Genomic DNA, 26,786 nt, shown 5'->3' with positions numbered 1-26,786 from the left:
TGAAGTAAAAACATCAAATTAAATGTTTCTTATATATACAGTATGGGTAAAAAATTGAACGTAAACATTGTGAAATCATCTATGATAAGTTTTAATAACAAAAAATATAAACATATAAATTTTCTAATCAGAATTAAACTGGTGATTGAAATTTTTAAGTTAAATTAAACTACTATAATCTTAGAAACCTTCTGATTTGCTTGATATCTAGCAATTAAGCATATGTTTTGAAATTTAACATGTTAATTTTATTTATAACTAATGAGTTTACATTTTTTATTACTTACATCTTACATTTTATTAAGTATTGTAAAATAAAATATTTCTTCCGACAGACGAAGATAAGCTATAGAAGTCAGGATTTTTCCCTAATCGCAGCCATCAGACTGACATCCCAACAATACACTCACGTTCATTTATTTAGATATTTTTTAATTTAAAGTAAAATATTTACATAGAAAGTTCTTCAAAATGTCTTAATAAGTATTCTGTTGTAAATTAAGGGCATATCGGCAGAGGGAAGGGGAGCTAGGAATTTTTCCCCGGGCCCGGAGAAAACTTATGGCCCGTAGCAATTTCAACCCCTATAAATTATGTTGCTTTTACTAACAAAAATAAAATATTTAAGACTGCCTTTAATTAATAAAGAAACATTCTACATATTTCATTTGTTCAATATTTATATATAAACTGGCAAAAGAGGCCCGCTAAGGCAAAGAGGGGATCCATACAAGCTTTCGGCAGCCTTGCATATCGGATTTCGAACTATTCATATAGAAGTATTTGTACAGATTTACTATGATGTAATAATAGTAATGTCAGAAATTTCGTAAGTAATTTTGAAGCATTTGAAAAATAGCAAACGTATCGTAAAACGTTAGAATGTTATTTCCTAATTATCGATTATTTTATTCGATTAGATATTTAATTAAGAAAATAATAATATTCATATGTTTCCTTTAACATATATAGAAAACTTTCCAACTCACTTACAAATCAACTACATAATAAAATACTATTAAGGAAGTAATCAAATTGATCTCTGTTTAAAAATACTATAACATACACGTTTACAAATACTTTTAATCGGAGCTTCGCTTTCAATAACTGATAACTTTACAGCTGAAATTTAATTTTATCTACTGTACAATTATACAGTATCAAAGTTGTGATAAATTTTCCCGCTACATTCAATTCTTTATTTATTTATTTATTTTTTTTCTTAAATAACTCCTGTGCTTTCTGTCGAAAATTTCTGAAATTTTGCAGAAAAGTTTGTGTATTAAGGGATTGATGCTATTAAATTTTGGTGGTTAAAGGTCGAGATTCGTGATATTCTTTGCGTTATTTTAAAGTTTCGTGTTGTCTTATGAAATATCAATCAGCTATAAATTCTTTGAAATAACAATGAAATACTGTAGTGTTTTTTCAAATTATGAAAATAAAATTGAATTTTTCTGACGGTTTATATGATTAATTACAAGTAGCATATCATTTTACTTATTAAATATTTCGAAATATTAATTTAATATCTCAAAAAAACTTGCAAGTTTTATTTATTGAGTGCTATTTATATTTTTAAAAAAATAATAAACCTTAAAAATATTAACTTCTCTTATTAAATAGGCCACCCGGTTCAATTACGCATGTATATGTCGACTTTAGCACGTGTATCGGAAATACGTCATAACCGGCGAAATTCGGTCACGTGACTGATGCTTTTTAAAGCGGAGGAGCTCGTGTGTGCAGAGCTCCAATGTTATGGATTATAACGTCGCTCTACAAAAGGTCGGCGATTTTGGTTTATTTCAGAAACTATTATGCGGCGTATTGGTGATACCTTCTGCTGCATTTTGCGCTCTTGTTTACTTCACACAGTTTTTTATTATCTTGGTGCCTGAACATTGGTGCTACGTTCCTCAGGATGTGCTTTGGAACCAGTCCATGCCGGATGACGAACAGCTTCGAAGGTGTTATATGTACGATGTCAGTTCAAGTTCATTCATAGACAAATTATCAGATCAATCGAATAAAACACTTATACCGTGTCAATACGGTTGGACTTACGATTTTAGTCAATTATATCCAACAATAGCAACTGAGGTGCGAAAATTAAATTATTTATACTTGAATTATACATTTTGGTTATTGTTATCTTAGGTGCCAAGATGGCGGCTCGTCTCTGATTTTAGCAAGGAAACAGTGGGACGCATGTTCTAACCTAACCTAACCTATTTTAATAATTTGGTTGCTAATAATTATGGTAATTTATTAGAATAGGTTAGGTTAGAACGTGCATCCCCGCTGTTTCCTTGCTGGAATCAGAGACGAGCCGCCATCTTGGCACCTAGGGTAACATTAACCTAAATGGTTCTAGTAATTTATTTATTTTTTTTAAATTTATAGCTCAATTGGGTATGTGATAATGAACGTTTGCCTTATACTGCCCAAACAATATTCTATATAGGAACATGCCTTGGATCTATCGTTTTAGGACTTATTGCAGATAGGTACCTATTTATAACCTTAATATAACAATAATATACAATTCTTATTACACTTATATATCTATATTTTTTGATAAATTAAGTAATTTATTTATCAAAGTTTTAGGTAACTTTCTTATAAACAAATATATTACAAAAACATATATTATTAATAAAAATACTATTTTATAACTAAGTTATGCATAATAAAACTGTTGATAAATCAATTTATTTGTTTATAAAAACTAATTTATCAACAGTTTTCCACATTAAAATAGCAAATATTTTATACAGGAAGTGTTAATTGACTAACTTCTTGGCTTTTCAAATATTTGCAGTGTCATTAGTCTTAATAATTACTTTTTGTTAGAACACAAACATGTAATTCATAAAAAAAAATTACTATTTGTACTATTAATAATTTGACAATGCCAGTGGTAAGCAGTTTAGACAAATATTTCTCTTCTGAAAAATATTCAGTAAATATTCCATGCAAGCTCAAATTAATTTTGATTATTTAGTCTTTTAAATCAGTGCTCTACAGCCTTTTCTCACACATAGCATACCTAGGTACTTTCCAGAATTCTGTGGCACACCACAAGTAAAAAATTACAAAATACCGTATTTATTCACATATAAGACAAAAGTTTTTATCCATTTTTCACTGCTTTAAAAACCTAGGTCATTCTATACGCATGAGCAAAGGATTCTTTTCGTTTTGTATGATTTTTGTAAACTGTGTATTTGCATTTTTTTACCGGATTCTTTCCTTCTGGTGTTTAAAAACAAAAGTATTGTATCTGGGTCGTTTGAATCGTTCTTGTATATTGTCAGGTGATAAGATGAATAGCAATAGGAAAAGGAAAGCTTTTGAATCGAATTTCAAGATTACACGGGAGCCCGATATAAGTTTTAATTCATTCCCACATGAAAACAGATGATTATTTGGAAATTAGAATTCAAAGAAACTCATAAGTGTAATCGAAGAAAAATGGATTCAACTGTTAAGAATTGTCAAAAAAAAAAGGTTCCCAATTGTTCACCTTTACATAAACAAATTATGTTATCGATTTTACAAGATTTTTCCTTTAAGTTTAAAATCCAGTAATTTTTGCAGGACAATGTGTGCATTTACATGTTGATTTGATATTTTATTTGTGATTAAACGAAAATAAAATTAGAATTGTATTAATAAATCTAATTTTCTTTATTTTGATCTTTAAAGTCACACCTCGTTCTATATGGGAGATCGTCTTATATTCGAGTAAATACAGTATATGAGTTACGAAGTACCAGTACATACTAAAAAATACTGATTTACTATTTTTTTAACTTGTGATAATATAAAAATATTTGAAATTAGTTTATAATCAATTTTCTTATTTGTTAACAACCCAGAAACCACTCTGGATAAAGTATCGTGCAGTCTTAGTGTGAAAAGCATGTGATTGAGGTTCGACTCCATGATCGTAGGTATGTGCAACAGAGACACCATCTTGTTGCTTCACAAAAATTGAGATAGGACTGGGCCATGCAAGTTACCAAATTTATATGTGTACAGATTCTGTGAAATATGACTGCAAAGGTGTAAAAGTTTTGAAGCTTGTTGAATTTCTTCTGTCACAAACATCAGTGGTAATAAATATGTAATAGGCAAATCATTGTGTGAGAGTCTGAATTTGATATTCATTAGTTTTTAAATTGTCAAAAACAATGTAATGTATACGAGTAAAGTTTTTATTAAATCTTAAATTACAAAAGTTTAAATCACAAATGACCTTTCTGTCCTCTTTCTTATTCTCATTATTATTTTTTCCTTTATACATATGCAGGGTCATTCAAATATAATGTCACCATTTTAAGTCCTTTTTGACTACATACTCCCTCCCTGTCACGTTTTGTCACCAATTTTTAGACACCCCAATACTGATGTCAAACTTGATCTCTATCCTCCTGGTATTAAAATCAAGTATTTCTATAAAACAGATCTACATTAATTTATTCATATTTCCTTCCAAGTCAAGGCCAATTTTAAAAATAGGCAAAAAATAAAAGACACTCACTGATTTACCACAGAAGAAGAGTCAGATGACATTATACTAAGAAACTCCTAGACCAGGGTTGGGCAACCTTTCTAAGTGTGCATGCCAAAATCACCAAATCTGATGTAAAATTTTTTCACATGCAAACCAAAATTGTTAAGACCATATTGTTATTTGATATTCTTTTAAGAGTTGAAAGAATCTTTTCAAATAATCAAAAATCCACATATATACACTTTCAAAACCTTTCATAAATTCTTTACAAAACAGGAAAAAAAAATATAAAATATGATGACGGTAAAGAAATTATTCATGCCTGGCTGCCTGGTGAACGATACAACAACAGAATGAGATAAAACTTGAAAGTCGTTATATTGCAGAATTGGATGTCTTGGAAATAAGATGTTTTGCTTTCTTATTACTCAAACAGTTAGTGTTTGTTTCTTTATTGTATTTTTATTTAGTTTTGTTCTATTCAATAAAATTGTATTCTATTAAGTTAAAATATACAACTCAGAAAAGATATTGATTATTTATTTTTTAAGATAAGTCCTATGTTGCATGCTGGAAAAAGTCATTGGTATGCCACAAGTTGCTTACTCCTGTCCTAGGCTTAAGTATGTTTTATAGTAGTACATCTTTCAATGGTATCTGTATCTGTGAAGGTTAAATTGTTGTCATTATTCATTCATATTAATAAAAATTCTACTAGACCACTCCCGACAGACTAAATTTAGTACATTGCTTCCACTAAAGTGCAACTATTTAAATAAGCAAGAATTTTCTGTAAGATTGTTGATTAAAGTATTTCTGCATAATGATTTTGGTAAAAAAAATATTTTAGTTAGGAAAATTTTTGATAATCTTTAGGACATTGTCATTCTATTAACACCACTATCCCTGTCAATCTGTCTCGAAATTTTTACATATGCTCTCTAGAATAGATGTCATATTTGAATAATCCCTGTCAGTAATTTTGTAGAATGTGAGATTCCAATATATCACCATCCATTATCTAAATCAGGGGTGTCAAACTCAAATGCAGCAAAGGGCCAGTTAAATAGATGTATATCAGATGCAGGCCATATTCAATATTATTTGGTAAACCACAACATACTCTAATTTAAAAAAAAGGGCTTTAATAAAGACTTTTTTGTTGTGAGGCCTTTGACTTTCATAAACAGTTAGACATTTGAATTTTTTTCTATTTTAATCCCAGCATAATGTTGATTTTTAGAAAAGAAATTATCAGGCTGTAGGCCATATCTGAAGACTTAACAGGCCATATCTGGCATGCAGGTGCCAGTTTGTAACCTGAGTTAAATCTATTCTATTAACATTCATTTTGTTAAGTTATAATAATTTCCTTGTGTTTTAAAATTGTGTTTTTGTTATATTTCTTTTTTTTATAATAAATAATTTTCTTTTAACTATATTACTTCCTTTAGTATTGCAGTTCAATACCACAGCTGAATTTTGATGATTAAATTTTGTAGATCCATTATGCTCATTTAACCTAAATTTCAATTTTCTTTTTCCTCCTCTATGTAATAAGAATGATTTTGACAACTAAATGGAAGTCTAAAGCATTTTCCTGCTCCATCATATCCTAAGACTTTCCTGTTTCATTATTCTGTCATTATTATAATTACTTCTTAATTTTAAGAATGATTAAAAGAAAATGATTTTATCTTTTAATCATTTTTATATATTCATATAAAAAAAAGAAAATAAAGTAAACCTAAATTAAAATGTTAACATAACATTGGAACTATTGGCTAAACTGTGGGACGCTGTTGCTGATTGAGAAAACTTACATTAAAAGTGCATATTACCTGGCGAGACCCTTGTTTCCTCTTATGTTACATATCTGGATCTCAGACATGGCTTGGCTGTTAGTACGACTAAAGCAGCTTCGAGTAAGGGTACTGTTTCCCTTTTATAGAGAATTTGACCACCAATTGTGTTTGCTCCCAATGATCTAGGTTATGAAGATGAACAAATTTATAAGACTGACAAAGCTGCTCTTTACTAGAAACTGCTTCTTAATAAAACAAAATTTTAATAAGAAAATACTGGATACAAGAAGCAAAAAGAACAATGTACTGTACATTACTTTTTGCAAAAAATAAAACTAAAAGCCATAAATTAAAATTGCTTCTTGTGGAGAAAAGTTGTGATTCCAGAGTTTTAAATGTAAATCGAAAGAACTTACTAGTAATATGATCGTTCAAAACATTCAGAAATGAATAAAGTCATATATTCAAAATATGATGATTTTTTGACAATTCCCTTTCATCAGTGTGCTTGCATTTACAAAACAACAATTTAGAAAAATAAGCTGTGCTTTTGTTGATTGATGGCAAGCTCACCTGGAAGAGAAGGAACTTGGATCATTGGAAAAAAATCATAACAATCTATCTTCTGAAAAACACAGGCACTTATTTAATCCATGGATCAGGGAATCATTGAAGCTTTTAAGAATTGCTAACAAGAATTGTTCCTCAAATTGCATCTATTCCATGAAGATGAGCCTTTGCCATTTACATTGAGTAAAGTCAGCTTTAGAGAGGCTATGCATTATTCTCAAAATGCATGATCAGAAATAAAATCCTCAGCCATTCCTAAATGTTAGTTGAAACTTTTAAGTGATGTTGAACTTTGTACATAAGAAGATTCAATACACTTCTAATGGAACCAATGAAATCTCTAGACAGGAATGTTACCAAAAATGATAAGAATGGGTTCATATTGATAATGATGAATCAACATCTGGAACTCTTTCTAATAATTATATTATTGCAGAAGTATAACATGAAGAATACATAAATTATAAAAGTAGTCATGATGCTGAAGAAATACTTCTTATTTGCTGTTGTCAGTATGAAAGAAGCTGTTGACATGTCAGAGAAAGCTTACACTGTATATGAACATTGCAGTGCAATTTGAATTGCATAATAGAAATGCAGTTAATGCATTTTTGTACTTTCAATATTTGTCATTCATTCCAAATTAAAGGAAAAAAACAATCAACTTTAATTGTTATTTTTCAATAAACAATCCAAAGTTTTTCATACATGGTATAAAATGAAAATAACATATAACAAATAATTGCCTAATGTTAAAATTTCTGTAAATGCTAAAATAGTGTTTAGAAAGAAAATTTTCTGTTTATAAAATATTTCTTTTTTCCTCTCTTTAATTTTTAAAGTTTTTAGTTTTATCATACCATCTGATATATCATTCATTTGGTTTCTCTCCCAATACGCATGATATAACAAGGAACGACTATATTTTTTATCTTATCTTCTTTTCATCATATACAGTACATGTAAAGCTATATCCAGTATCCTGGCTCAGAAAACTAATATATACAGGGTGAGTTTTTTATCTTGAGACAATGAAATAACTTGATTGGATCTCATTATTTTGGGAGAAAGGTATAGACAAAAGTTGTAGGGTTTCAAAGGGCCAATCAATTGGTGACCTAGACCATAAGAAAAAAGGTATATCCGGTTGTGAAATTTCCTGCTCTTTCCATTGCCGGGGTCAAAAATGTGTGTTCCCATTGAAAAAACACACTTGACCCTCGAATGACTTTGAAGGTCAAGGTCACCAATTGATTGGCCCTTAGAAACCCTACAACTTTTGTCTATACCTTTTTCCCAAAATAATGAGATCCAATTAAGTTATTTCATTGTCTCAACATAAAAAACTCACCCTGTATATATAGTATATATAAATTATTTTTATTTTTATATAAAAATATTAAAAAATATTTATTATAAGAAACATATATATATATAAGAATTTAAAAATATTTTTTTATATAAGAAATATACTATATACATATAATGTATTTCTTTGTAATTTTTTTTTTTTATATTATACTGCAATGTCATATAGTATTTTAATTTAACTTTTAGTAAATTCTGAGTTAAGATTGCTATGATGTTATATTTATAAAATACTATAATCTTAATTTGAAATACATTATTTGACACAGAAATTGAAATATCTTAGTTTAATTTTTAGGATTAAAATTCTATAAAAATAATTTAGATTAAAGTAAGTTAAGAAAAATATTTTAATTTATTATTTTACTGTTTTCAGAATTGCTAATATACACTCATTGCCATAAAAATTAGTGCACCAAGAAGGAGGTATGGTATTGCTGTGGAAACTTGCATGCAGATAAGTCTTAAGCAGATATGGAAATGATCAGAGTTTAGTGCCCGCCACTAGCATTATACAATGAGCCATCATGCAATGGCTTATTGTGTAATGCTAGCAGAGGGCACTAAAGTGCATCCCATTTGGCCTATAAAAAAGTGTGCAAGGCATCCTATCTGTAGTTTACTTGTTGCAGAGGGATGCTGTATCACTAGAGATGCCTTTATGTTGCACATGAAGATCATATGAACTACTAATCGAGTTTAAGAGGGGAAGGATCATTAGATTGAGAGAAGCCAGATGGTCATCTCGTCAGATAGCCCTCCACCTAGGCCATTCTGACAACACTGTGAGATGTTGGAACCAGTGGACAAGAGAGAGTTCATACACATGGCACCCAGGATCAGGTCACTTTCTTTTGGCAGACCACTAGCTGAGAGGACTGCCTAGTCCCCCAACAAACAAACAAACAAACACACACACTCCTGACTGTATCATTGTCTGCCATCCAGACACAGGTAGCACCTGTCTCTACCATTTTGAGGTGCCTGGAATGGTGTTACTCCCAATGGGATTGGACTGCAATGGAATGGATCTGGGTCATCTACAATGGCAAATCCAGATTCAGTTTGGCACTGACAATGGCTGTGTTTGTGTCTGGAGACCTGTGATGAACACTCAATTCTGCCTATATTATGGAGCAGCACACTGCCCAGACAGCCGGCCATGTGATAGCCGGTTACCTCTAGTAGTGATCCAAGGGACCATGACATCCCAACTGTATGTTAGTGACATCCTGCAGCCACATTGTTGCCTCTCATGGTAGGGCTCTCAAGAGCCATTTTCCAACAAGACAGTGTTCAATCCCACACAGCAAGGGTGTCATAGGGACTGCCTCCACCACATTATCACACTTCCCTGGCCTACCTGAACATGTCTATCACCTGGGATGCCAAGTTGGACAGCATAGGAATTTGGCCAAACTAGGGGACTGCTTACGGCAACTATAGACTGAGATGCCACAGGACACCATACAGTACCTGTATTCTTCCATGCTAGCCTGTATCACATCATACATTCACACTAGAGGTGGCCCAACAGAGTACTTGCAGAGATCCTTTTGCTTTCATTTTGTAATCACTTACTTATATCACTGTTACATTCATACATGTACAATTTTATTTGATCTCAACAACTTCTTGGTGTGTTAATTTTTATGACAATCAGTATACAATAACATCTTCAAAAGCTTTGTAGTTAAAAACTAAAATTAATGCAAAATATTTATTTCACAATTTTTAAAACATTAAAGTGATTTATTACAGTTTTATTTCATTTATGATAATTTAAAACAAAGTTTCTTTTTGATTAATTTGCTATTTAAAATATTTTCGTTTTAACTTTAAATTTCAGTAACACACTTAGTGAAAAATGGTTTCAAAATTAGAATTATTCATTCACTTATCTAAATTATATTTTCAACTGTATTTTATATGAATTAAAAAATTAGTGTCAAAAATAATGATAGACTATTTATTTTCAGTATTTAAATTTTTTTTAACTTCAGTTGCCATTATAGCTAATTTCTTTATATTTTATTTAGATATGGACGAAAACCATCCATTATATGTAGTTATGTCTTAGCATTTGGTGCAGGCTTAATATCAGCATTTACAACAAATTTTTATATGTTTGTAATTTTAAGATTCCTAGTTGGTGCAAGTATTATTCCATTATCAGAGGATCCATATGTTCTTAGTAAGTAAATTTACCACGCATTTATAAAAACACAATAAAATGGAAAAATAATGATTTTTAATAAGTTGTGTGTATAATAACTGATAATTTATCTAAATTTATTGTGTTCATTCTAATTTCAGTCCTTTTGCAAACTAATATTATTTATTCAGTCACTTCTTTTTTTAATATTAATGTCATATTCATTATACAGTGGAACCTCACTTAACGAGCATAATTCATTCCAGAGACTTACTCGTAATGCGAAATACTCGTTAAGCGAAACAATTTTTCCCATAGAAATTAACGTAAAATACGATAATGCGTTCCATGCTGAAAAAATGCTCAAATGTTTTATGTATAATGTTTATTAAAAAAAAATTGTATAATATACACTGTTAAGGAGCGTGAATCATAATCATCTTTTCTTCTAGTGTGGAATAAACCATCCTGGAATGAGAATTCGATTTGCAGAAACAAAAAAAAACAATCACAGCTAATCTGTTTGGTAAACACTCCAAACGATATGCCAAATTCTTGGGTTATGTAAATGCCATAATTAAATATTAGAAATTAATTAATTTGACTAAAGGTAGGCAGTTATGTTTCCATCTTGTATTAAATTTAATAATTATAAATAGTTAATTTTTAATTCAGACATTACTAAAATTTAATTTGGAATCGTTCATTAAATTTAATGATCCAAGAATTTGGCATATCGTTTGGCGTGTTTATTATATAACGGGCTATGGTTGTTGATGTTTATAAGTAATATGTGTGAACACCAGTTTGGAAAAATATGTGATCACAAGCGACACTAAAATGTAGCGGAAGGAGTGCTAAACACACACTGATGGAGCATGCTGCATGTGCACAATTCGGGACTTCCCCTCTCCTCATCACTCATTATGCGAAAAATTGCTCGTTAAACGAGGCAAATTTTTACAATTTGTTTTGCTCATTATGCGAAATACTCGTTGTGTGAGGTGCTCATTAAGCGAAATTCCACTGTATATAATTGAAATTTTGGCAAAAAATATCAAAATAATAAATATGATGATTACTTTTTATTAAATTTTTTTTGAATAATAATAATGAAAAATAATTTAAAATTTAATTTATGATTTTTTTCCACAATAAATAAAATATTGTGAAAAATAAATAAAATAAAATAAAATAAATAAATGTTCATTATTTTAAATTTTTTCAAACCTAAATAATTAGCAAAAATTTTATTATAATAATTTCATTTATTCTTTATTAACTACATTTTTACCATTCCCTCTTTCTTGAAAAATTTCTAAATAGAAAAAAAAATTTCTTGCCAGGTGAAATCTGAGGTTGAATTCATTCAAGAGAGTTACAAATTTTTATTATCAATACATTTGTTCAGATATCATTCTGATTGATTGACCTCATTAGTGATCTGGCCCATCCACTCATAATACAAAAATTTAAGCAGGTCATAAAATCGATTAAGCAGTGAATTTTATAAATATTAGAAAACTTTTAAGTTTGTAAAAAATTACCTAAATTATATTATTTCCATATTATTATCTGTAAAATTTAACATATAAACATATATTCCACATATGTATGGGGTGTTTGATATATTCTGTGTGTAAGTATAAATGAATGTTGGCCAATATTAATTGCTAATGGAAACTATATCAGTTGCTTAATATATATATAAATTTCAATGCATTTCTACTTGGAATTATATAAATAGAATATTGCAATAAAATGTAAAATTATTTGAACTTTTTTTTTTAAATTTGATTTCCAAAAAATCAATTAATGTATCTGAAGTTGCTATTCATTAAAATATATATATATATATATATATATAATATAATATAAATCTTAGATCATTATTTTATGTAAATATTAATAATACAGTAGAGCGTCGATAAGTGGAACCAATTGGGGACTGGGGTCCTTCCAGTTAATGATTTGTTCCAGTTTCCGACTTTGTGCGAAAAAATACATTAACCTGTTCGATGTTCAAATTTTTCTCCGTTGCGTATCGCTTCCTGTTGAATTTTTCTTCGTTGCGTGTCGCTTCGTGTTGAATTTTCGTCGATTTTAAGCCTAACGAAAATTTTTATAATAATCATCGAGGCTATCGTATCGTTAAAAATTATTTCTGCATTTTGTACAAACAAAATAAATATATTAAAGAATATAAAAAACATGAAAATTATACTTTAGAAGTAAATTTAGTATCAAAAACATTCGATTCAGCACGACACACTCCGACTAAAAATCGTTTCACTTTCCAGCCATTCCACTTACCGACGTTCCACTTATCGACGCTCTACTGTAATTATAAATTTGTTGTTTCTATAATAATTAACATTAAATATTCTAATTAAAATATTTTTTCATTTTAGGTTTAGAATATATTGGATTAGAAAAGAGAACTCTTTCTGTGATATTTTGGATATCAAGTTACATTACTTTTTCAGCTATTTGTCCATGGATTGCTTATGCAATAAGTGATTGGAAAAAATTATGTATTGCAACATCAGTTCCTTTGCTTCTCATAGTTTTGGGAGGAATGTAAGTGATATATATCATGTGTTTATAAGAAACTATAAATTACAACCATTTGAATTTTACTTGAAATGTTTCTATATACTGTATTTCCTCATTTCTAAAATGTATTTTTTTTACCTATATATATTATTCAAAGTAGGTGTGTATCTTAGAATTAATGGTGTTTTATATTCATTATCCAAAGCAATAATTGGTAGTTATTATGAATAGACCATATTACGCATTATGCACAAATAATAGTGTGAGGATCATGTGATTATACATCATATCTGTTATCAAGACATGAAGAGTTGGGATTGAAATTTGCAACTGGATCTGGATGATGTGGTCAGAAAGAAATGAAGGAGGTATATTTCAAGAGAAAGGAACGACTTTTTTTCCCTTCCAAATGCCATTTATTTGAGCAAGAGAGATGTACACTACCTCAGTTTCGTTGCCACAATACCATTATTACAGCTCATCAGTAGTATTTGTTCTGGGTTATTTTGTTGATTGTTCCCCTGACAATGGTCCTGCTGATGAAAGGTTAGAACTAGTTTGGAGCTCCAAAGGTGGTGAGGAAGATAGTCTGAGGGTTGAGGAAAGTCACAGTCACATAGGACAAGAAACAGCCACTGGTCAGTGTTCAGAAAAAAGTGATACCACAGAAAATCCAAGTGTTGAGAAAAGTGAAGAGCAGATATACATCCCAGGATTAGATGTCAATGACTGAAAAGCTTCTCATATCTTTGGGACACTGGTTTTTTATAAGATTTGCTGCTTGATCAAACATCCTAATTGGTTTGGGACTCATGTCCTGATTATTTGCTCACCTATTTCTAGGGAAAATGTAAGACCCTCTCAGGAACAGGAAAGGTTGACATTGACATTTAAGCTAACTAGTTAAAAGATTAGTGAAAACTTACTATCAATGAAACTAATAAAAATATAATTGAAAACACTGAAGTTAAAGATAATGTTTAATGTAATGTGTTTGTTTATTTTATTCTCTTAAACAGAATAAAATAAACACAAAAATACAAACAAACTTTATTTGTTGGTGAATACTTTAAATAAAATAGTATCTTCTTCCTCAAGCAAATGAAAAATCTTTTGTTTTGTGTTATCTTAAAAATTGAAATAATCTTTAATATCAAAAGACAGCATTCAAACTATATTTTTAAATGATTAAGTTGGGAATATTGCACTAGTTCATTATGAAGTGACATCTTAGCAACTAAGAGGGTATATAGAAAAGAAACCAAAGCTTTCTGAAAAGATAAAAACTTTGTCAGTTTTTAAAAATGCAATTGCATAAATATAGACAAGAATGTCATGATAGACTTGATAGACATTTTGAACATGAAAGAATCATTGGACTGAATCAGACAGGTATATCTCAGAGAAGTTGTAGATATGGCAGTAATGAATTTCAGAAGGATCTGTAACATTCACACAAGGATCAGAAAGGCTACATACAATCACAAAGCAAAGTTCATCATTTACAGTGCATGGCATTGCTGAATATGTTTTCCATTGTTAGTCATTTGGTACAGCAATGGCAGCAAGTTACACTTTTCATAGACTTACTATTCAGACAGAAAACAATGGGTTCCTATGAGTACAGTATTGTGGTAATGCAGATTATTGAAAACCACGTGTTATAAATAATATACATTAAACTACCTTTCATTTAGGTATGCAATAACAATATCAATTTATTTTCTTTTAACTCTAACTTACAATATTTTCCTTTCCATTGCCCTTTCTTAACAATGCTTTTCAATCTCCCGACAATTATGAATCCCAAAGCCAGCACGTGGACAATCCATTTCCATCATCATATATTACTAATTAAAACTAAATTATCTTAAATTAATACTAATATTACTGAAAATTAGAGAAGGAAGGTAAGAAAATTGTTATTATGGGATCCCTTTTCTTATGTCCTGCGAGTTGGGCTCTTAAGGTGTCGACCACAGTTAATAGAGAAAATTTAACCTCACCACGTGGATACCCTTCAACGAGACAAAAAGTCCACTCATAACCTTTCCTCTATTTCTTAGTATCACAAATTTCGAGCACTGCTCTCCTACGTCTCCACTGTGTAGATCTTCTTTTTCGGTCTCCTTCTCCCCTGTCGCAACGTACTTCTCTCTTCGCTCTCTTGATCAAGAATGACAAAAATCGTCCTTCTACTCCGTGACCTCGGTTGATACCCCTTCTAGCCAAAAACTTGCAAATATTTTATGGTCAAAAGGGTTAAGCAATGGGAAATAATGGACTTAGTTGGATAGATGAAAGGAAGACCTAAATTATCAATTTACTAAATAAAAAAAAATGTATATATACATTGTGGGGCTCACCACAATGTATAAATACAAATTTTGTTTATTTAAATATACTGTATATTTTTATTTTTCTAAAATTCATTTTTAAATTACATTTGATAGTTTATTTACAGCAGAATTTATTATACATCATAATTATTTTTTAGATGGTTACCAGAATCTGCAAGTTGGCTGTTAACTCAGGGTCGATATAAAGAAGCCATTCAACTTTTGAAAAAAGTTGCAAAAATTAATGGAAAAGAATTTCCAGAAGAATATGAACATATATATGACGTAAATTATATATTCCATATATACCATAAAATCATTTTAGAATTATTTGTATTTGAAATTTTAATCAATTACTAAATAACTTATTTTGTTGTTTATTTAAAAAACTATTTGCTTTTAAAGCAATAAAACTATGAAAAATTTTTAATATGATTATTTATAAATGGATATAAGAAATATACTTATTTTAATACAATGAGTTTGACACATTAATAGCTGATTTTATATTTTACTTAAAAAAAATAAAATGTTATTAAATCTTTACAAAAAAATTTTTATGATACAAAATATTTTCATATTTTGTTTAAAATTATCAAGCTTTTTGTTAGTGTTTCTATTTAACTATAACAATTTAACTGTTATATTTAAATTTGTTAGTTTTTGGTTTTGACCATATTTCACTGTTGGGAATTTTGTTAATTGGGGGTGGATATTATCTACTGTTTAGCAATTTCTAAATGTGTATAAAATAAAATAAATAACTTTTACTCATTCTGATTTTTTGCATAAAAATACTGTCTTATTTCTTTCCAAATTTAGTGTCTCAAAAATAGATGCAGGAATGAGAATTTTAAAATTCTCATCCAATTAAAAACTATAGCATTATTCGTTATAATCACTAGGAAATATATTAACAATTGTACAGTGTATACTTTAGACCACTTTTTGTTGTAAAAATTTATAAAGTGGTCTTTAGAAATATTCTATGACAGTGTTTTGCATATACCTATATCTGTTATTACCATAGAACATTATTATGCTATAGATTGTAACATTTAAAAAAAAAAGTATTACTATATTGTGCTTGAGTGAAGATTCATTGAAATGAAATGTTAATTCTATGAATAATAAACTCTCAAGGATTTACAATTAAATAGTTATGCTAGGCTTCTTGCTAGATAGTAGCAGCAATAAAGATCTGGGTCTGAAGAATTTAAGTTCAAATCCAGGTTAGATTGTCTAGAACAGTGATGGCAAATCTTTTTCTGAAGGTGGGTCAAAACTGAATTAAAAATTTAGTAACTCCAAATCACATCTCAAATATTTAATTTGAGTAACTAAAAAAATAAAAGATGTTACAAAGTTTACTTTGGTTCAATTTTTTAATATAAAGTTAAATAGTCTATCTTGAATCTTGTAGGAAAGAGAAAAACATTTTGAGATAGGTTCCTACACAGTAAACAGTAATAGGTTTGATTGGAGGTACAGTATCTTATTAATACAATAGGAAGTACAGTACATACTTGTATTAGGAATAAATAAAACATTTTTGACATACCTTAATAGCTATAGCTTGCCAATAGTTTCTAAGGCCGCGACTCCACTAGCCGTAAAAGGGCCGTAAAACCCCTCACCGTAAAAGCTTTTAATCACGTGACCATGATATTTTACGCCTGAGCAGGTCGTAAAACCAACGTAAAAGCGAGTTGAACACTGCTCAACTCGCTTTTATGTTGGTTTTACGACCTGCTCAGGCGTAAAATATCATGGTCACGTGATTAAAAGCTTTTACGGTGAGGGGTTTTACGGCCCTTTTACGGCTAGTGGAGTTGCGGCCTAATACCTGACTTTCTTCAGTCAATAAGCTGAAAGTCAAATTTGTAGCCTTAGCCCACCAGTGGCCAAGTGAATATAACTACTGAACACTAGTTAGTTGGTCATGGTTTGCAGGCTTACCACATGAAATTTTCTGGATTTTCTTCACATTTGTAACATCTCAATTAGGGTCAGTTTCCTATAGAAAGTCCTCCCAAAAGGCATCCTCCCTCTTGGCAGATTGCCTGTGTGTCATGTTGCCATAAACAAATAAACCAAATCAAATTTGTAGTCAGAGAAATGAAGTGTTAATTGCAACAGGTACTGTAATGCAAGAAATGTTTTTCAACTATAATTTATGCTATCAAAATGTAGTCACTGAGCTTTAAACTGTAATTGACACTTCCGTCCATAATTTGAGATATAGTGGTTTTGTGAAAAAATTATTTAAGATAAATATGGAAAATATATTGAATTTAGGATGAAAATGCAGAGGAAAAAATAAATTTCATTTAACTTTTAAATTATTTTCAAACCAATGCACATTGGTTTGAAAATAATTTAAAAGCTAAATTGTTCTAAGATTGAAATCCGATTATTATTTTATCCTGAAGCAGACCTCGATTGAGGCTGAAAACATTTGACTTACAGACAGTTAAGCAGTACCGGACAGTAAAGATTAAAGGAGTAAGAGTTTTTTTAAGATTCCGGTATTTAGAATAGAAGATTTGTGGCAAACTATAACATTCAGTTAACAGTTGAATGGCTGCCTACTAAGATGATGTCATGTTACTTAGATCTCCAGGACATGGTGTTAGTGTGCACCATGGCCTGGAGATCTAGATGGCTATGGATGTGCCAATTCTGGCAACATTAACTGATTTATAACCACATTTGTGATTACAATAAATGGATTCTAATGCATGTGGGATCTGACCTGCATATTTTAAAAGTTTTTAAGAATTAATTTGAAATATAAATTATTGCTATTAAATTTTGAGTTATTCATGTTTTAATGGAATTTTACTATATTTATTTTAGAATATTTTGTTTAATGAGATGATATTAAATTATTTATTATATGTAATTAATATAAAAATGTATATTTTAGGAAGAAAATCTGGAAAATGCATGTCAAAAACAACATACGTCAGAATCAAATGTGAACTTTTTTGATTTGTTTCGCACTTCTCAGTTAAGAAAAAACTCATTGTTGCAAGCCATTATGTGGTTTGTAAAATTTTAATTTAATTCTTGACTATTAAATATATTCAATATCTTATAAATTAAGTTAAAATGGTTATTTTTAATTTTAAAATTTTAATAACAAACTGAAATCAGTATTATATTACAGTAGAGCGTCGAAAATTGGCGTCAATTGGGGACTGGGGTCGTTCCAATTAGTCATTTGTTCCAATTTCTGACTTTGTACGAAAAAATATATTAACCTGTCCAATGTTCAAATTTTTCTCCGTTGCGTATCGCTTCCTGTTGAATTTTTCTCCGTTGTGTGTCGCTTCGTGTTGAATTTTCGTCGATTTTAAGCCTAACGAAAATTTTTATAATAATCATCGAGGCTATCGTATCGTTAAAAATTATTTCTGCATTTTGTACAAACAAAATAAATATATTAAAGAATATAAAAAACATGAAAATTATACTTTAGAAGTAAATCTAGTATCAAAAACGTTCGATTCAGCACGACACAGTCCGACTGAAAATCGTTCCAATTTCCGGACATTTCAATTACCGACGTTCCAATTAACGACGCTCTACTGTATAAGTATTCTATGTAGTATTTTCATGAATTATTATTGACTTCTTATAATGTTTAGAATTTCATTACCAATTAAACATTTTAGAATCAGCCTGAAAATTTTACAATCAAATAAATTTTGAAAGTATTTTTTTTAACATCAAATTCTATGTGGAAAATTATATTATAAATATAAGATTTTAAAAATAACATATATTAAATTTGACTAATTTCAAATTTTATAAATTGGAGTGAAATAGTAATAAAAAGTAACATACACTATCTGTCAGACTAAATATGCAATGTAAAATCAATTAAAGAGTGTTTTCAGATTTCTTTATAACCCTTTCTTAGATTTCTCTAATTTGAAAAAGATCAGAATATATTCAATTCTTTTTTTTAATCTTCTCCTTGGGATATATTCAATATCAAATTTGGTGTGTTCTATTTTTTTAAGGCCATTTATTGGTGATTTGTTTCAAATTAATTTGAATTGTTGTTGTCATAGTTGCCCATGTTGTTATTTTCTACCGTGAATTTCCTTGTGTTGCATGCTTTTTGTTGATACATTTCCTTTTTCGCTGCTTTGTGTATTTTGAGTAACTCAGCCTATTTGGCTTTTTTTTTTTTTTTTTTTTTTTTTGTCATGGACTTGCTTAATGATTTTTGTCTCCTCTCATTGTGCTACATTGCCTTCCTCCAATGAAAATGCTGATAATACCATGGTATAGTCCTTTTTGGAGGTATCATATTTATGTTCTTTAATTCTTTTGCCAAGTGTTCTTGAAGTGTAACCTACTTAGTCCATGTTGACATAGAATAACTGCCACAGACAATAAATTCCATCTACCTCTGCCTTCTGGGTTCCTCTAATTACTAGCAGAATTAGTGGTATGAAAGCTAGAGAGTATGGTTATCTCAACATTTGAAGAGTAGATAAGATTATACAAGAGATACAGTACATAAATGACATCCTAATTATATGGCACTAAAAACCAAATGTATACAACTTCTTGGCACTTTATCAAAATTTTACATAATGGATATATTTATCTGTATTAAATGCTTCTTTCAGGTAGCCAATCATTTAAATTTACCACAAAGGAATATTTTCATTTTCTTTTATTAGGACATCTTCAGCTTCCTGACAAATATCAACCACTGTTCAAACTAAATTTGAACTTTCTAGCCATTTTTGAGGATTAAAACATATTTAAAAACTAAACATTAGTGATGTTAAGATGCTTTTTAATAACATAACGATTCTGGAGCCATGTTTCATTTACTTATTAAAAAAGCATCTTAACATCATTAATATGCAGGACTTGATAGAACTGGACACAAGATGGAAGGGAGTACTCCAAACATGAAATTGGGAAGATGTAATTAAATGTTTGCAGGACAGAAAAATGAAGGAGGCAATATGATATAAAAAAAGAATGGAAAGTTAATACTTTTAGTGGCAGAGAAATGAGGTTAATACTGTGCATGCACAGGAGTTTGCTTTTACAAAATTGTGTAGATTTTAAATATTGTTCGATCCTCAAAAATGGCTTGAAAGTTCAAATTTAGTTTTGAACAGTGACTGATATTCGTCAGGAAGCTGAAGCTGACATAATACAGGATGAAAATATTCCTTTGTGGTAAATTTAAACAATTAGCTATCTGAAATAAGCATTTAATACAGATAATAATATGGAGCCAGAAACCCATGAGGTAATATTTGGATACATTTTATGATAACAAAGAAACAACTTTATGAAAATAAAAAAAAATTTTGCAACAACCTAAGATAAAATAATAAACATCATTTTCTATTTGTAAATAAAAAAAAATTAAATGTTTAACTTTAAATTATGAATATATGTGCTTCATGTATAATGCACCTATATTGGCTCTGCTGATATATCCATGCCAAAATCTGACAATTTTGCATTTAAAAATTTTAATAAGATGGCTATATGGATGAAGCAGTTAAAGGCAATTGCTCTGAAAACCTTGGATTAAATACAGATGGGAAATTGCAGAAATTTTTTTAAGGCCAGTCTGTCCTAGATATGTTGGGCCTCATCTCTCACTTCTGAATACTCTGATTGTGGGCTTGGCTGAACCCATGATGGGCATGGGATAAAATCTCGCATAGGAAGAAAAGTCAAAAATGAAAAAAAATTTAAATATTACATTTTGGCATAAATAAATTATATTTAATTATATTTATTTGACATAAATGAATATTTGAAAAAAATTTTTGATTTTTAAGACCAAATTCATAGAAAACAGCAAAAATCTGTAGCTCATCTAGCTATTGTATAGTCTGTCATCATAGTAAATATTTTTCTTAAAAAGGAATTAATCCAAATTATTAGTTTGTTAAAAATAAAAATTTGAATGGTGTAAAGGTATGAAACCAAGTATTTATATTATTGGATTTGTAAAGTAATCAATGTACCTGGTATTCAATAAGTTAACATATTCAAAGAAAAATAAGTGCATACCATTTAATAGATTTTTAAACTATCAAGCATTAGAATTAATTCCAAATAAATGAATAGAAGAAATTATTAAAGTATGTAGTTTTTTATTATATTTTTATATATATTATAATAAATAATATATTTAAGTATTAATTACTATTATTATAAAATGAAAAAGCAATTATAAATCACTAAGCAATATTATATTTTATTAATTCTTAACAGGTTCTCCATATACAGTTGTTATCATACAAATACTCAAAATGCCTCTAACTTGGGAACAGACATCTATGAATCCTTTACTTTTGGTGCTCTGGTGGAGATTCCTTCTATGCTAATTGTTTTGTTTGGTATAGATAAAATAGGACGACGTTGGCCTATTATTATTATGTCGATATTAGCTGGAATTGCTGGAATTATAACTTTTACTATTCCTGCAGGTAAGTAATTTATAGAATTTCAAAAATTATCTAAATTACACCTTTAATATGTCTAATTATTAAAGGCCTTTATTGTTAATTTGTGAAATTCTTTGTGTTTTTTAATAAAATTAAACAATTTTTTAATATTTTTTTATAAGATAAAAATATAACTAAAACAAAACTATATTTCCTAGGTAATTCTGAAGCCATTCTAGCTTTAGCATTAATACAAAGAATATGTATTACAGCTAACTATAATATTATCATACAATATTCAGCTGAATTATGTCCAACTGTATTGAGAGGACGTGGTTTAGCATTTTTGCGACTGATGGGAACTCTTGGACTTTTTCTCAGCCCATCAGTGGTTTATTTAGTAAGTTTATAGATACATGGAAATGTATTAAATTTTTTTTACTATTTTTTAGAATTATTTTTAGAAAATGTAATTTTAATAATTTTGTGTTATTATTTAGGGACTCTCATATTATTCACTACCTCTAATTATATCTGGAGGTGTTATGTTGTTAGTTGTAATATATGCAATTTTTCTACCTGAAACTTTGGGTCAACATCTTCCACATTCCATAGAAGATGGAGAAAACTTTGGAAAAGATCAGAATATTTTTGATTGTCCTTGTATAGCACCCAAGTATGTAAAAACATTTATAATTTAAATTTAAATTTATTCATTGTTTGTTTATATTTAATTAAATATTTTAGGTTAGAAGATAGTAAAGAGAAGTCAGAATCATCTCTTCCACAAGCAGTTTAGACAGCTATTTTTACTTTTATCAAATTAAATCATCATCATTTGTTGATCTGATAATATTTATAGTATTTTAGTTTTTTATAATTATTTTTCTTTCAAATTTTATTTTTGCTAATATTATTGATTATTTTGTTTTATTAGTAACATTTTGAAGTATATTTAAAATAATCTTGCAAGTTTAATAATTTACATTCTAAAAGTTTATATGCATATCTGAGCAACTTATGATTTCACTAAAAAAATTTTTGTCAAATAAATATTAAGTTATTTATAACAATTGAATTGAAATGTAATATGCCTGTTTAACTGATAAAATTTTATAGAAGATTAATACCCAAAAATCCAATAACAAAAAAGAATAATCAGAAATATACATAAAGTGAAATTTAAAACATTTTAAAGACTGAATATTTTAAATTTTAAATTGAATTAATAGAAACATTGATTAGTATAAAAATTAATGTAGAACTCCATCCAAAAAGACCTGATGCTTATAATGTACAAAGTTGATATTCCACTTGAGTAATGTTTCTCAAAAATTATATATACTAAACTATCAATTTTTTTAAATTTAATTTTACAGATAAGCAAACAACAAAAATGACTAAAGGTTATAATATAATGTAATATAAAATTTAGGTTTTTTCCCCTTTCTTTCCTTCTTTAATTCAAATACTACTATGATTATTTTTTTCCTTCTATACATTCAAAATAAGTTAATTAAATTAATTCTAATTATTAAATTTTAACTGGAATGATAACCACTCAGCAGTGAGGGACGTATATATACGTCGAGTGCGATCGTGTGGCAGTGGTGAGGGACATATATATATGTTAAATTCTTTTGGGGGTATTACCAAAATCTAGCCAAAAACTACCGCAAAAAAAAATTCACATAAAAAATGAATTATGTAACAATAAAAAAAGACTTTTCTTTACTAGACATAACTGTTTACAAATACTTTTTCTAAAACGGAAATGAGAAAAATTGCATGAAAAAGTACTTTAAAAATTTTTCGGGTATATTCTCCACTACTAAGGGATAAAACCATACCTGACTCTCCCACTGCTGAAAGGTTAACATCATATTAATAATTTGTTCAAAAAATTAGCATAATTATGACATAAGAGATCCAATTATTTAGCATGTATTTAATTATTAATCTATATATCAATTAGAACAGTAATAGAACTTTACAATTTACTTTAAATTGGTTACTTTACAAAACTCTTGGGAGAACAACAACATTGGTACTCTAAAATCTTTTAACATTTTAAGAGGTTTTGTAAATTAATAAATACTCTCAACAATAAATATCAAAAGTATCCACTTTCTGCACCAGTGATGCCAAAAGTGATATTTTTGATATCATTGCTGTAGAAAGTTTATTTTATATTTTTTTATTAATGATTTGATTTGTTATGAAACCATGTTTTTTTATTAATATTATTTTTTTTAAATGTTTTTTGCATCTTCTAAGCTAAAAAGTCAGCAAGGATGCAGATATCATATATTTAATAAAACATAGACAATAACAGATATGCGAGAAACAGTTTTTGCAGAAAATATAGTAACTCAAAAGATTTATTGTTACCAGTGGCGTAGCTAGCATGGGTGACACCCGGGGCAGATATCGTGGTGTCACCCTTCTTAACTCTTTTATAAAACACTATCAGATTATTGAATTGTAATATGTCTGCACTCGAGCAAACTTGAACGTTATATCGAATCGAATAAGCGATGTCAACTCATAGGTTTATATTCAGTACCGTGAATCCGTTGACCTTTTTTTTTTTAGCCATAGGTTGGTGGGTCGATTGAACTTTCCACGACTCAATGTTAAAGCGTGTTATCGTGGTTTATTTCGCGACTTACTTTTTCACAGTCGAGTGTCACCCCTACATGCACCGGGTGACACCTGGGGCGGACTGCCCCCAACGCCCCCTTGGTACGCCTCTGATTGTTACAAAGCCACTAAGAAATTTAGTGTACTTTGACATGGCTAACTTTAGTAGCATGTACAGTACAACATCCAGTCTGTTATTGATAACTGTTTTGCAGCATATCTTGGGATATTGAAGCCACTGTTTTCATTATTCAGTGTTTCAATTCTGCCATGTCAATAACCCTCTTTTCTTTGCATACCCCACAAAGTAAAATACAAAGGCATAAGCTCAAGGAAGTCAGGATGCCATGGTATTGGACCATTATATCCTATTCAACTTGTCTATGAATTTGCAGGTGTCATCTCTAGTGTGATGATTTTCCATCTTGCTGGAAAAAAGATCAGGTTAGATTTCTTCCAACTGAGAATTATCAAATAATTCTAGAATATCCAGATAATTGTCAATTCTTACTGTTAAATTTCACTGTTTTTACTTTCAAAAACACAAGAATAAAATTTAACAGTAAGAATTGTCAGCAATAGAGTAAAAATTTTTTGAATAGATGGGTTTTTTCCATCAAATACATCTCATGATATCTGTTCTGGTTAATTTTTTATTAAATATCTTAATCTGGTTAATAAAATTGCAGACATTCCATATACTTAAAATTTTTTAGACAAGCTTAACTAGTTATTCAAATAATTTTTTTTTCTAAGTTTCTCTTTTTTAGTTGTTTTAAAATAAGTTTTGATTCTGTTTCATTCATTTGTTGTGTAGTACTTTGATTGTGCATAAGTCCCAGCTACTACCAGTACACTGGTGATTGGTGTAATGAGCTTTTACTGGAACATCTGGCAACTTAACAAGATGGAGAAGTAAACAGTACTAACAGTGATACTTGAAGACTTATACAGATGAGAAAAAAATGATGTTAATAATATATTATCATAGAGGCAGCCATATTGCTTCACCATATCCATTACTTGATAGTGCAATGTGCATCAGTCACTGCACCGATGAACTCATCAGTGAATATCGGAACATATTTTACTCTCTTCTGCACTCTCTATTACACTCTCTTCTGTATTTTGTCTCTTCATCACATCTTTGGTCATCCTTGTATAATATCTCTAATCCTAATTTGCTTTCTTATTACTTCAATTTTCATCCTATATCTTAGGGTTATACCTAACATAATTCTCTCTGTTTTTCTCTATACTATCCTCAATCTATTCTCTTGTGATAGCCCATGTCTCTGAACAATATGTCAGCATAGGCAAAATACTTGTCAAATATTTTCCTCTTTAGACACATTATGCTTTTCTCTTGAAGAAGTAATGAATGTTTTTTACATGATTACCATTCTCTTTGTATTTTTGCAGTTATTTCATTCTTCTTCCCATGGTTAACTTTGATATATTATCCTAAATATTTATATTTAGTACTTCAATGCCATTTGTTCCTAATATCATTTTTCTTATATCTATGATAAAATTATTATGCAAAATTTAGTCTTGTGTATATTAATTTTTAATCCTTTCTCCCTGTAGCCCTTTCACCACAACTTCTATTTCCTTTGTTATTTTGATTTCAAGTAATGTAGTGTCTGCATATTGAAGATGATTAAGGTTCTCACCATCTATTTGTACCATATTTTTGTGGATTGACCAGCATGCTGCATATAACTGGGAAGACCAGCATTCCAGAAATCCCAGGGTTATCAGCATGCTGGTTATACTACAACTAAAAAAGTAAAATTAATCAGATCTAACAAAACTACTTGTTAAATAGATTTTAAAGAAAACATTCTTCCAAGTACAATAAAATAATAACATTGTAATTTGACTGACTTAAAATCAGGAAGAGCATTCTCATTTACAGGACAATAAAACAATTAATGGCTTATTGACATTAATAGTATTAGTAGTTAGTGTGTGTGCTGACTGACCATCTACCCTGAAAATTATCTTCTGTAATTTTGCACAAAAGAAATGTTAATTGGTGTAAGTTGAGATAATTTACAGCCAGTTTCTGAAATTTAATGTTTATTTTTGCATTTTTTAAATCCAATTACAATAAAATAAACATAGAGCACTTTCAACATTTCACAAGTATTTTTCATCATTAGAAAGAAGAAAAAATGAAAAAATTAAACACATAATTGTAGTTTTTAATGTGGTGCTGACAGCTTTACAGTTTTAGAATAAAAACTTGTTTGTTTTTTTAATGCACTCTCCAGAGAGGGATGTATAACCTCACTTATACCAGCATTTCCTCTGGAATAAACTGGCATGCTGGTTTTTACTGTATGGAAATATTGTTTGATTTTGTGGTCTCCCCTG

General features: G+C 29.2%; 1 protein-coding gene across 2 annotated transcripts; it reads left to right on the top strand.

Moving 5' to 3' along the window:
- The first annotated feature begins 1,704 nt into the window (after positions 1-1,704).
- Positions 1,705-23,254, top strand: LOC136989011 (beta-alanine transporter-like). 2 transcript variants are annotated; one of them, XM_067287029.1, is made up of 10 exons: positions 1,705-2,103; positions 2,407-2,510; positions 10,305-10,459; positions 12,832-13,000; positions 15,474-15,600; positions 18,245-18,363; positions 21,589-21,803; positions 22,064-22,161; positions 22,262-22,437; positions 22,509-23,254. In XM_067287029.1, exons 1-10 carry the CDS (start codon positions 1,762-1,764, stop codon positions 22,558-22,560), a joined length of 1,557 nt encoding a protein of 518 aa, XP_067143130.1. In that variant the 5' UTR covers positions 1,705-1,761; the 3' UTR covers positions 22,561-23,254. The 2 variants fall into 2 exon arrangements, with proteins under 2 accessions (XP_067143130.1, XP_067143129.1); XM_067287028.1 differs by having other exon boundaries at positions 21,980-22,161.
- The last annotated feature ends 3,532 nt before the right edge of the window (positions 23,255-26,786 follow it).

Source organism: Centruroides vittatus, unplaced genomic scaffold (genome assembly GCF_030686945.1).
Source record: "Centruroides vittatus isolate TY-2023 unplaced genomic scaffold, ASM3068694v2 scaffold_435, whole genome shotgun sequence".
NCBI classification, from domain to species: domain Eukaryota; kingdom Metazoa; phylum Arthropoda; class Arachnida; order Scorpiones; family Buthidae; genus Centruroides; species Centruroides vittatus.
The sequence above is the reverse complement of the archived record's forward strand: the minus strand, read 5'-3'. Positions and strand labels throughout refer to the sequence as shown.